This window comes from Drepanopeziza brunnea (assembly GCF_022702325.1).
Source record: "Drepanopeziza brunnea f. sp. 'multigermtubi' strain 214-2 chromosome Unknown ctg2, whole genome shotgun sequence".
NCBI classification, from domain to species: domain Eukaryota; kingdom Fungi; phylum Ascomycota; class Leotiomycetes; order Helotiales; family Drepanopezizaceae; genus Drepanopeziza; species Drepanopeziza brunnea.
Window position 1 is genome coordinate 1,525,781 of NW_027094065.1, and position 11,720 is coordinate 1,537,500.

Genomic DNA, 11,720 nt, shown 5'->3' on the forward strand with positions numbered 1-11,720 from the left:
AAATTTTCGTGCGAAAGCGATGGGATCAGAATGAGAGACGAGTTTGAAGTAGGTAGACAATGACAGATCACAATCTGCTAGGAGGAAGGCGCATTGCACCCCATCAGACCCAGCGAACTGCAGATCCACAGATTGCCCATACTGTTATCGAGATATACGAGGCACTCACGGTTTTGAACATGTATCCACATAAATTTCAAGAAAGGAAAAGAGAAAGAGAGAAAGGGAGAGAGAAGAGAAACACCATTCATACTATTCCTTCGTCATCTTCATCGTCCAGATCCTCTAGTGGAAATGTCAGAATAGCAGCGATTCCACCAAGCCCTTCTAGCCTCTTACCACTCTCGTGATCACTGCTGAGAACCCGGGCATCCCCTCCTGTTTCCTTGACCTTGTCAACCAAAGTCACCCACCGTTTTCGAGTTGCGATCTCTTGACTTCGGAACAGAGAATTGTTTATTAGCAGGACTCCACCGCCAGCTCCGACAGCACCTTTCTCCACGGCCTGCTCGACTTCGGTAGGCCCATACCATGCTCGACCATCGTCCCTCCGGAGCATAGTCATGAAGTCATCCATAAGTCGAGTTTCTCTCGCGTATTTAGTGTTCTTCAGCTTTGCCAGAACTTCTGGACTTTTCAGCACTTCGTTCAAACTGTGAAGATGCCCCGAACTGGAATGGATGACAACGAAGTTTTTCTTGTTCGCCAGAACTGCCTTTTCTCCCTTCCGTGTTGCTTCATCGACGATGTGCTTGGTAAAGCCGGCTGCCGTGAACCCAGGACTTGCCAGCAAAATCGGCCGTGGTTGGGTGATGTCTACATGGCTGCTTAGAGCTCTCAAAGTTGCTTCGTAGAATTTCTTCAGCGCTTCGTCGTGATTGCTCGCGCCGCCGGATCGTTTCTTCGGTATCCTAGTCTCCACTCGTTGTTTCAAGATTGTTTGGTGCTCGGTAATAAGACATATGTTCGCCATGCCTTCTTGCATAACGACCGCTGGTACGACCCCTTCCTTATCATCTTTGATAGCCTCAGCTAAGATTTCCTTCGCCACAGAGTCCCAACCATCGCCCTTTTCTAAAGTGAATCGCCGCTGTAATTCGAGATCAAGGGTATGGTATGCGCCCATCTTGACATATTCGTTCTCGTTTGACACACGCCCGCTGATATGCAGTTGTCCAGCCTGGGGATCAAAGTCTATAGACGTAACTCGAATTTTCAAGGTAATACGGACTCGGTAGGATTTACTGCTACCTGTTGAGGACTCGGTGGCGATTCGGCGAATAGCATCTGCGGTAAGAAAGTCGGAGGGAGCGATGAGGTTGTAGGCATGCCACTATTGGGAGCATTGTTAACTCGTGGGCGATTGTAACTGGGAGAGACGTCACTTGCCATGTCTTCAGGCTCTTCAGGGACGAGGGTGACGGTTCCGGAGCCGTCGCTCTCGATATTTATCTTCTTGGGCTGCATCCTGTCGCGCGCAGATGATGGTGGAGCTGCTGCTATCTGAGCTAGATTTGGTTTTGATCAAGATTATATTGGAGATCTGGTCGGATAGTGGCGCGAGTTGTTTGTTGTTGTTCAGCCTTGTGCTAAAGAGTTCGATAACGGAGGGGTAATGGGTAATGGAGATGGAGGGGCACGACGGACAGAGCTTGTCAATGTGTGATTTATTTTGCAATGGGGGAATTACGCGGAGCAAGTATTGGTTTTTGATATCCTTTTTTATCGAAAAAAAATAAATAAACAGACAAGGATTGATTAATATACTGTCTGCTTTTAACATACAGAGGCCTTCATGTCATGGACAGTCAAAATGTATAGATCACGTGACTGTTATATTTTAACACTTGCCCAGGTAGGAGGTAGGTATATTATTTATCGATTCGCATTCCGTGACAATTGAGCCCAGCTCCAACATGCCCAAAGTACCAGCGTCGATGACTAGGATCCAACAAGTCCAGAAACATTTGGCGTACCCTACGGTATCAAGCTCTACGTAGGTTCCGGATCGGATATCGGATCTTTGGGCTGCACAATCTGGCGGTGCCAATCCTTGATTTGAAATCGAATCTCTCTCTCCTAGATACCTATTCCGTCTGATCTCTTTCTCTCTATCTACGAGTTCCTACATTTGCTCATAATTACTTCCAGTCACACAATGTCGGCCATTACCGTCAACTCTAAGCAGCGCATGAATTCAGGCTTTGAGATTCCTGTCCTAGGTTATGGAGCATGTAGACTCGTCATTCAAATGATATATTCCATCTGACAGCAAGCAGGTTTATCAAGTGTTCGCAACCAAATACCAAATCGCGTTGCATGTCCCCAGCTAATCACAACACTCAGACCAGCAGACATCTGTGAGGATGTAGTTAGGCAAGCCTTCAAGGCTGGATATCGACACGTTCGTCTTCTTCCCGAAACCCTCTGAAATATGAGGCTAACATGCTTTATTAGGTAGACTGTGCAGCGGCCTATCTAAATGAAGCTCCATCCGGAAAGGCCATCCGAGAATCTGGCATCCCCCGAGAAGACATATTCTTTACCAGCAAAGTCTTTAAACGTGATCTCAGCTATGAAGGCGTCAAATCTCAAGTCGACAAAAGTCTGAAAGAGAGTGGTCTGACCTACCTCGATCTCATGCTCATCCACGCTCCTTTTGGGGGCTCACAGGGCAGAAAAGGTGCTTGGAAAGCACTGGCAGAATCTGTCGAAGAAGGCAAGGTCCGTAGCATCGGGGTCAGCAACTACGGAGTCCATCACCTAGATGAGCTTGAGCAGCATATCAAGGAATTAGAGGAGGAGGGTGGGAAAGGCAAGGGAGGTGTAATCTCCGTTGGACAATGGGAGCTGCATCCTTGGCTGCCTCGCGCTGATATTGTTGGTAAGTCGTTGCAAACTAAGAGACTACTGTTACCCTTTCTTTCTCTTCGCCAACTTCTGAAGATACCACTGATCACAAACCATCCAGAATGGTGCAAGAAGCGAAATATCGTGATCGAGGCATACTCGCCCCTTGTTCGCGGCCAGAGATTGGACGACAAAGATCTTTCCCCTCTGATGAAGAAGTACGAAAAGAGCGCTGCACAAATCCTGCTCCGATGGAGTTTGCAGCAAGGATTCGTTCCTCTTCCAAAGAGTATCACTTCAAGCAGAATTCAAGATAACGCGGCAATCTACGACATCAAACTGACAGAGGAGGACATGAAAAGCCTCACTTTCGATAACGCATATAGTCCATCGGCCTGGGATCCAACCGTCAGTCCTCTTGAAAGTTGAAGGACTATTCCAATCGCGATGTATCTTATGGCATTGTAACGAGAATGGTTAGCACCCTACAAATCAATGGAAATTCCTCACTACAACTGTGGGACTGCGAATTTGCCCCAGTTTCAAATCAACAATTGTACAAAAGCAAGGAAAGAATTATGCTGTCTGCCGGCGAGCTGTTTGGTCATCGTTACAGTTGTAGGCAGGAGAGCTGGTAACCAAAAGCTCGTTGAAGCTCGGTTAGGAGATTTAAGGGGCTGCGATAAATCAAGGGCCAGGTTACTTGGGGGCTACTCAAAGAATCTACAGCGATAGCAGATAAATTTCCACAATGAATTGATAATATCGATTCGTTAGGTTGCTCAAATCGTTGTGTTGAACTACGCACTAGCGCCGAGTCAACGTTGGGGCTGGGCCAGCTGCCTCAGCTGTGCCGGCGCATCTGAGCCCGAGTAACCTACAAAAGCCATGCTTCAGACCAACGTACTCATCGAGACGACTGGGAATATTCCAATTCCAGATCTCAGCAGATACGGAACAAAAAAAGTCAAAATCCGATATCAGGCTTCGGCAAGTACTAAGCCACTCTACTCACTCACCATGGCCCAGAGACCAGGTCACCTACCGTCCATCTCTCTCAAAATCCTAGAAATCCTGATCGAGAATCTCTCTTTTTAGGATATCAAGAGCGTCGGAATCGACTGTAAATACCTCGCCACCATCGGCTCGCGCTTCAAAGCCTTCGTCTCCCACCAGACCAGAAACCTCAGCTTCTAGAGCCTGCAAAGCCAGCGAGAGCTAGCTTCGCACCTTTATCTGGGCTCCGCAGTCACCGCGCTGACGGTGATGGCTACTGTATTCAATATATTTGAGTTCGACCGCATGCTCAGAAGCAAGAAACGCAGCGTTGTGAAGCACATGGGTCCATTCGTTACAACGACTGGGTTGCAATGCACCAAGGAAGAACTGGCGAAAGCGGCGTCCGATTTGCAGTGGACGTATGCCCAGCAAGCGAATCATAGTTCCCAGGCTCTGGATAAAAGTACCGATGCGCCCGCTAAAGATCTGGGTAACGAGGTACGCCAACTCTCTGCTAACACCCGCTAGTGACATGATCTAGCCAGCATTGACGGCTTTCTTAGGGCCATGTATCGAAAACCAGGATTCAGCAAAACGAATATTAAGACGATTCCCCGAAGCACTCAAATCAAAGCTTGAAACAATCCCCTGATACCTAACAGTTTGTGTGGGAGTGTGAATTGGAGTGGAGATTCATCAATCTTGGTCAACGAGATTCTTGGATAATAAGGAAGTGGCCCCCTGATACTACCGCCAGTGAACTACATTGGAGAGAGAGACATGCAAAAATATGATATGTCTGTCTCTCCAAACTCCGCCTCATATCAGGGCGACTAGAATGAAAATGTTGGGGAGGACTGTGTGTATTGTCTCGCTACAGCCCCCTATTTGATTAAGCGAGCTCGGCTCCTGTTCCTGCCGAACACATCTTGGAAACAGTATCTCTTGCCTAGCTTAGTCAACTCATCAGGCTCAGCGGCAAATTCTGCTGCACCCAAATAACACGCAAAGACTTCCAGACCATATACTTGACAGAACCTCACAGTGCTGATTATGAAACATTGCACATGCCTCTTCTAACTGTAATGCACACCGAGAAACTCTGTCCGGAAGTATATTAAACACTATAAGACCACGCAACGTATCTATATGTACATGTTAAATAATCCAAGAATAACCTTTAATCACTTTACTACTTGCCAAGGGTATCGACCTGCCTGGATACTGCAAACGCCGAACTCGGATCTCTTTATAGACATCGAATACCTCACTTGTGCGCTTTCTCCAACACAGCCGTGACATCTGTGGCCGTGAAAAACGTTTCCATAGGCGGTCTCTCGGCAGAAACCACCTCTCCATTCTCAACCACTTTCTCCTTGCCCTTTCCTTCGATCTCACTGGCAGCCAGAGCTCCAGCATTCGACGACGCCATAATCGAGGTTGGTTGCTCGACTTCTCTGCTGGCCTTTGCTTCCTCACTACTGTTTCCTGTCGAATTCAAAGCATCGATATCAGTCTTGTTTTGCGATACTCCGCTAGTGAACGTCCCCGAATTTCGGACGTCGCTCGCAGGAGGGACTCCCACAACGCTAGTGAGCGTCGTCATGCTGGCTGTGCTCTGATAACCTTTCAAAGTAAAAGGGAACGCAATGCCGTTTGCCTTTGGTCTTTTAAGATCGTATTCTTCGACGCTCTGCTGATTGCCAACGGTAGCGGGGGTACCATAAGGGTAATTGGAATTATCAGTAGTGAGCATCGGAGTGAGATGTTCATCGCGTGGCGTATCAGCCTGCTGGTTTCGAATCGTAAGCAGATCAAACGCTGGTGTGTTCTGATCCACATCATTGTCTCCAGTCTGGTGCTCATCGGCAACATTCTTTCGACGCGATCTGCGGCGATCATGACCGGGCTTCCGCCCTCTATCCATCTCCTTCCCCTGGTTCGTCTTGGTATCATGAAGCGGGCGAGCCCCAGCTCCATCTACGGCAGAAGCAACGGTCGTTTCCGGCTCTTTGTCGGCTTCCTTCTCCAATGCCATAGTCTTTTCATCATGTTTACTTCCCCATAGCGCCCACAAACTCATGCCCATGCTTCGACTCTTCTTCTCTTCTCTGAAGTCGTCTCCGGCCTTACGTCTGCCAGCCAACGCAGACGGAGGAGGTACCTCTCCGTGTCCGAAATCAGCGTAGCCTTTGGCCATCTCCTTTGCTCGCTGTTTCTGTATCTTGCGCTTAGCCGATGCAAATTTTGTATCCCATTCTCTTTTAGCTGCCATCCATTTCTTGACAGGTCCTTCCTTAATGACTCCAACTTCGCTCGCTGGTACGTTACAAGCAGGGAGCTCAGATGCAGGTTCCAGGTTGAATATGTTGCCATGGCGATCGACTCGCTGTCGGATCATATGTTTATTGAATGGTGGAAGGGGGTCACCTGCCTTGCCAACCTGCCCAGCGACTTGCCGAGTATCAATCTGAGTCGCTTGCTTCTGATGGGAGTTAGCTACATGCTCGCAACGAAATATAATCGCTCATACCCTCATAACTGCTTCGTCCTCTTCACCAGAATCAGAAGATTGCGAAATAACCGAAACACTATCGTCATCCAAAATGTCAATCTCGGATTCTTGTGCTCTTGCAAGAGCCCATGCACCGAATTGAGCGATCGATCGATACATGTATTTAGCAGGGCGAGTGAAACTTAAAGTTGGAGCAACGTGGCAAAGATCATCCCAGACTTGTAGCTGAACATCAGTGGGTTTCCAGCGGTTGACTTGGTTTCTGTTGTAGTTGTGGAGACTTTCGTCAAGGAACACGTCTCCGGGTGCATAAATGATGGGATTTGCTGCCTTGTGGGCGATGTAAATCTGCTCATCCCTCAGCATTTCTCCACCTCCCGTCAGAATTAACAACGGCGGCAGCCCTCCCAAGGATGGCTGTAGAACCGGCGATACGAGTGGGTGCGAAATAAGTTGATTCGAAGCATACATCTGAATCTGGTCTTTAATCTCTACCAGCTTGCCTTCAATCATAATTGAGAGGTTGCGTCCTTGCCCTGGAACTGTGTTGGCTGTTGGTGCATTGCTTGAATCTCTCACTGCGTCGTCATTGTGCAATCCTGCAGGAGGGTTACGATCAACACGAAAACCCTGGACCGCATCTGCCTCACTTTCCTGTGGATGAGAAGCGTGATCTTTTTTCGCCATATTCTTGGCAATTTCCTCCTCGATAGCCACGAGATCATCAGAATTTGGAGGAGGCCACGAGGGCGAGGGTTTTTGGTGGAAACCATGAGGAGGTATATAATCCAGCGGATTATCACCAGCGACACTGGGAAAAGAGTGAGTCAGGTCGACCCATGGCGAGATTAAAACAGCCCCCGCAGGCAAGGGCAGGTTTCTATCCCGCAGCACCACGAGCATACTCAAGACCATTCCGCCACCAGCAGAATCGCCCGCTAATATAATCGTCGTTGGGTCCTGGACCGTAAGAAGGTACAAATACGCAGCCAAGCAATCGTGCAGACCGCAAGGAAATGGGAATTGAGGTGCCAGTCGATACCGTGCTGTAAACATTAGAAAGTTCCAGGCCTAGACTATCACAAAACTCACTGCCAACAGTTAGTAGCGAATTTGTCAACGTCTCATCCGAAAACTTACCGAGCAAAAACTCTAGCCTTCAACTTCCGTGCATGTCTCTGCATCTGATACCGGTGTTCATCCACACTCCCAAAGAAGTACGCTCCACCATGCACATAAAGCATGACTCTTTTCCCCGGATCTTTTTTAACCTTTCTCTCGTTATAATCAGATCTCATTTCGATCCACTCAGCCTTGACTTCACTACCTGGCCTGCGCCATTGCCACCACGTCTTCCCGCCAACCTTTTTAATTCCATGCTCGCCCAACTGCTCTTGGATGTGCTCCGCGGCTTTCTTGACGTGCTCTTCGGAGATGGTGACTTCGTCAACCTTGACCCAGCGCGGATGAGGAACCCATTGCGCGGTGAAGCGTTGGAGGTCCTCGACTGTGTGGTAAGAGGCGTAGAGGAGGAATTTACGAATGAGTTGCAGGCCTTCATCATAGGAGACATGTGCCGTGGGCTTTTGGGCAAGAGGCTTGCGGTTGAGGTACTTTTGTTCCCCGTGAGCGATTGTTTACTAGAAAAGTATAGAGATAGGCATACATGGCTCAAGAACGTCTGTATGACCACAGGAGTCACCGCGCCCCCAACAGTTGCTGTATTGAATACCATGCTGCCTCTTTGCGACGTCGTCTTAGAATCAACGGCAAGATTAAGTGTTGCACCGACAGTCCGATTTCTTTCGTTTCAAATTGTTGGCGTTACCAATGTGGAAGAGAATTCTGTGGGAGGAAAATTGGATTCTCGATCAACAAGAATCAATTACACATTAAAATAAAAGTGACATGACAATGGTTGTTGATCGCCGTTGTCACTGAGCGTTCTGAACAGAGACGGCCGTCTCCTTAGCCAGAGCCAAGGTACCCCTGTCTTACTGTTGACGTCACAATTAAGCGAATGCCATCGAGCCACGAGTTTTTTTTTTAAAAAAAATCAGCCCCTCGCCTCAGAGCAGAGCACTCCCTTGTCTTTCGCCTTGAATCAGATGGAGACTTCCAGTGGCAGTAGCTCGAAGAGCACGCCGACGCCTGGTATACCCCCCTCTTTAACTGCTGCCATGCTTGAATACTAATAGAAACAACAGATCAATGCAGAGACCACCTTGAACTCGGCATTGCGCTCAGCCTGTACTCCTGGCCGGCCCTCTCCCTTGCCGTAACCAACTCCTGGGGCGGCGCCGACAGTGACGAGAAGCGCCAATGGTTTGCCGGCGCCACTTCCGACGTCGTGATCGAGAATCCTGAGGAGGATGCAGAGTGGATCGAGACGTTCCTGCTGCAGGTCATGGTGGACGAGTTTGAGGTCGGCGTGGAGGACGACAGCGCGCTCGAGGTTGCGGAGCAGATCGTGCGGCTGCGGAAGAATTGTGGGAATGGAAATTTCAGTGAGGTGCTGGAGATGAAGAGGAAGTGGGATGCGAAGGGAGGGAAGCAGGATATTGGGAAGATATTTGCCAAGAAAGAGGGAGAAGGGGAGGATGAGGATGAGAACGAGGACGATGAAGATGATGAGGACGATGAAGATTTCGAAATGAATGAGGCGCCGCCGTTGGTCAGAGTCAGGGAACCGGTTGTGGCGGAAGTCGACGAAGATGGGTTTACCAAAGTTACCAAGAAGAGGTGATGTGGGCGATCACATGTGAGATTTTCGGGCGTTATCGTTAGCATTGGAATGGCGTTCATTGGGGATATCCACGCTGCATTAAAACAGATAGTCTACAGGTAGTGCAGACTTGTCGCGAGAAGCACTAAAGTCCCTGAAACAGTAACGCCATATCAAAATACCCACATGGGAGGTCACTGACGCCTATGAACGAAGTAAGCCACTCGGATCTCTTTACAACTCTACTCCCAATCCTCTTCCTCGCTATCCTCTCCTTTTGGCGATTCTTTGGGACTACCGGGGGCACGACTAGGCGCGCCAGAAGCTGCCCCCACAACGTCATAGGAACCGTCACTGTCAGCCCGGGATACCTCGTCGTTGGATTTTCGTGACTCCTCTGGCTTCAGGAATGTGGAATCTTGGACCGGAGTTGCTGGGTGGAGAGTGGTGGATGATCCAGTGGAAGCAGGGCGGGCGATCTCGGATTTCGCCTTGGCAGTCTTTGGAGCACTCTCATCCTCGGATTCCTCATCCCATCCAACCTCTTCTTCTGCAGAAGCTGCGGCGCCTGCATATTGTCAGCTAGCCGCGATGTGAGTCTCAACCAGAATTTTTACCTTTGAGTAGATCTCTTCTTCGTGCCTCGGCTGTCTCAATGCTATGTCGAAGAAAGTAGTAGCGGGCCCAGAAGTCTTCATAAGACACAGTATCCGGGACCAGCTTTTCCATGGAAGAGCGCAGCTCAGTAAACTTCTCCAAGTCCTTGCTTATCTCATCGGTTTGGTTGTCGGCGTTGAATGTCTTCTTCCAAGACTCATACTCTTCGCTGACCGGGTCCTTGGTAAAGCTGTCCTGAGACGAATGGATAACGTGGAGTTGCGCATCAAATCGCGTAGTATGAATGACTCTCTTCCCGGAAGCATCTTTGCTCTCAAACAGTACCGTACTTCCTTGCGCACCATCCTCGCCGGATGGAGGTGCGATAGTGACTGCATCCCGAAGGAAGTTTCGGAGGTTTGTTCCAAATTTTAGGAGTGCCTCATCTGCAGCATCTTCTGCCTTTTCTATTTCCTTCAATCGTTTGGCGGCCTCGGATCGTAATCTAGCCAGGACGCCCTCGGACTCCTTCAGTGCCTCTTCAGTCGACATATCCTTCTCCCCGCTAGCTTCACCATTCTTCTCGGTCTGTTCGCTGGTCGCGGGGGTCTGGGCTGTAGATATGGCTCTGGTCCGACTGACAATAGATAATCGCAGATCACTTAGTCCCTTGGTGGCTTCTTCCCCGACCTCTGTAAGTTCCTTCTGGGCCTCTTTGTAGACAGACTCGCCCTGAGAAGATATGAGTATTGTGGATTTTGGCAAAGCATAGGACCTTTTTCACCTGCTTGACTACAGTTCCAAGGAAGCCCCCTAGTTTCGCACCCCAAGGGCTTAAGGAGATAGCTTTGTATGCTTCCTGGAGGTCGGAGTTGAGCGTGTTCGTTTCCGCCGGCTTTGTCTTCTGTTCGGCTCCCTGTTCCGGGGAGAGAGCCTCCTCTAGGATATGATCATAAGCAAGATCCATGGCTCAACGTGGAGGTAAATGCGAGATACCACCAGTCTGCGGGCTATTCACAGAATGTGGTGGGTGTAGGGTTGTAGTTGTTGGTTGTGATCGTGGTTGACTCAAGAGTTTATCTAGTTGTAAATGGGAGTCTTATCTCGACACGGGATGAATCATGTACAGTATAATAAGGCTTGGCTTGATGGTCGGACAACAATTGCGTCGCTTCGTTCCACAAGATGGTTTCAAATGCAGTTATGTTTTACTTCGATATGGATATGAATATGAATATGAATATGGATAAGAATATGGATATGGATACATGGATGGATGATATAGAGATGGGAATAGAGACTGAGAAGGCTCTTTGGCTGCCCCTTTTTGATCTCCACGGCTGTAAAGACTACCTCGGTGGGTATGTAGTAGGTGGGAGTACAATCAAAGTCAACTTCGGCATTTTGCCACCGTCGACATTTCCATGCCCTTCCACCTCGGCCTCGCATCCCAGCCCGTCTCTGCTTTAGCCGGCACAGGCACATTGCCAGACAAGCTTACGCCGGATCTTCTGTCATCTGTTCCGCTGTTTCTCTTCTCCTCTTTGCAAAACTTTGTCATCCATCATTCTCTGCCCTCTCCAACATCAGGCTCACCGGAGAGTGCGCCCATGGATTCCACCCAAGTCAGACCCAATATCAGCAACCCGGGGCTTGCACTGTCAGCGCGTCAAGAGGAGCTTATTTTTGCAGCTCTGAATTCCAGTAACAACTCCAACCCAGAAACTTCACCCTCTAAACCAAAAACAATGGTCCCTGGCTCTTTCACCGAGTCTCCTGTGCAGACCTCGATTCCGGGTGCCTTGAATGGCTTTGAGGAGAGCCCTTTCATCGATTACGATTACGAATTCGAGGGCGACGCAAGCTTTGATTACAGTGAATTCAACAACGGCTCTAAAGGCCAAATGTTCGGCAACTTGCCCGGAAGCTCTTCGGACGGAGGCGAGAATGATACCCATGATAAGCGAAGCCATCCTGAAGACGAGGGCGCCGAGGAGGACGGTGGCGGTAAGAGAAGAGAGGGCGATGAGAAGA

At 49.1% G+C, this 11,720-nt stretch overlaps 7 protein-coding genes across 7 annotated transcripts in view; 4 read left to right on the forward strand and 3 right to left on the reverse strand.

The window, feature by feature from the left end:
* Positions 1–247: 247 nt before the first annotated feature.
* On the reverse strand, positions 248–1,467 carry L3040_001579 (uncharacterized protein; the record flags this gene model as incomplete). The annotated part of the gene is made up of 3 exons (XM_066156806.1): positions 248–285; positions 340–1,333; positions 1,390–1,467. The coding sequence occupies 3 exons, from the start codon at positions 1,465–1,467 to the stop codon at positions 248–250; spliced, it is 1,110 nt and encodes a 369-aa protein (XP_066012822.1).
* A 449-nt stretch (positions 1,468–1,916) lies between these two features.
* On the forward strand, positions 1,917–3,279 carry L3040_001580 (uncharacterized protein; the record flags this gene model as incomplete). Its single annotated transcript, XM_066156807.1, has 6 exons — positions 1,917–1,996; positions 2,152–2,230; positions 2,280–2,290; positions 2,347–2,404; positions 2,458–2,884; positions 2,972–3,279. 6 exons carry the CDS (start codon positions 1,917–1,919, stop codon positions 3,277–3,279), a joined length of 963 nt encoding a protein of 320 aa, XP_066012823.1.
* Positions 3,280–4,116: 837 nt separating this feature from the next.
* L3040_001581 (uncharacterized protein) lies at positions 4,117–4,454 on the forward strand (the record flags this gene model as incomplete). Its single annotated transcript, XM_066156808.1, has 2 exons — positions 4,117–4,347; positions 4,413–4,454. The coding sequence occupies 2 exons, from the start codon at positions 4,117–4,119 to the stop codon at positions 4,452–4,454; spliced, it is 273 nt and encodes a 90-aa protein (XP_066012824.1).
* A 662-nt stretch (positions 4,455–5,116) lies between these two features.
* L3040_001582 (uncharacterized protein) lies at positions 5,117–8,099 on the reverse strand (the record flags this gene model as incomplete). Its single annotated transcript, XM_066156809.1, has 5 exons — positions 5,117–6,334; positions 6,383–7,175; positions 7,270–7,455; positions 7,505–7,977; positions 8,031–8,099. 5 exons carry the CDS (start codon positions 8,097–8,099, stop codon positions 5,117–5,119), a joined length of 2,739 nt encoding a protein of 912 aa, XP_066012825.1.
* A 373-nt stretch (positions 8,100–8,472) lies between these two features.
* Positions 8,473–9,110, forward strand: L3040_001583 (uncharacterized protein; the record flags this gene model as incomplete). Its single annotated transcript, XM_007294256.1, has 2 exons — positions 8,473–8,518; positions 8,572–9,110. The coding sequence occupies 2 exons, from the start codon at positions 8,473–8,475 to the stop codon at positions 9,108–9,110; spliced, it is 585 nt and encodes a 194-aa protein (XP_007294318.1).
* Positions 9,111–9,331: 221 nt separating this feature from the next.
* On the reverse strand, positions 9,332–10,653 carry L3040_001584 (uncharacterized protein; the record flags this gene model as incomplete). Its single annotated transcript, XM_007294257.1, has 3 exons — positions 9,332–9,657; positions 9,707–10,418; positions 10,471–10,653. 3 exons carry the CDS (start codon positions 10,651–10,653, stop codon positions 9,332–9,334), a joined length of 1,221 nt encoding a protein of 406 aa, XP_007294319.1.
* A 457-nt stretch (positions 10,654–11,110) lies between these two features.
* L3040_001585 (uncharacterized protein) overlaps positions 11,111–11,720 on the forward strand; it is a gene marked incomplete at both ends in the record, with an annotated part of 2,208 nt that continues 1,598 nt past the window's right edge. The window contains one exon of the mRNA XM_007294258.1: positions 11,111–11,720. This exon is cut by the window's right edge and continues 47 nt beyond it. Within this exon, the coding sequence (XP_007294320.1) occupies positions 11,111–11,720 (610 nt within the window).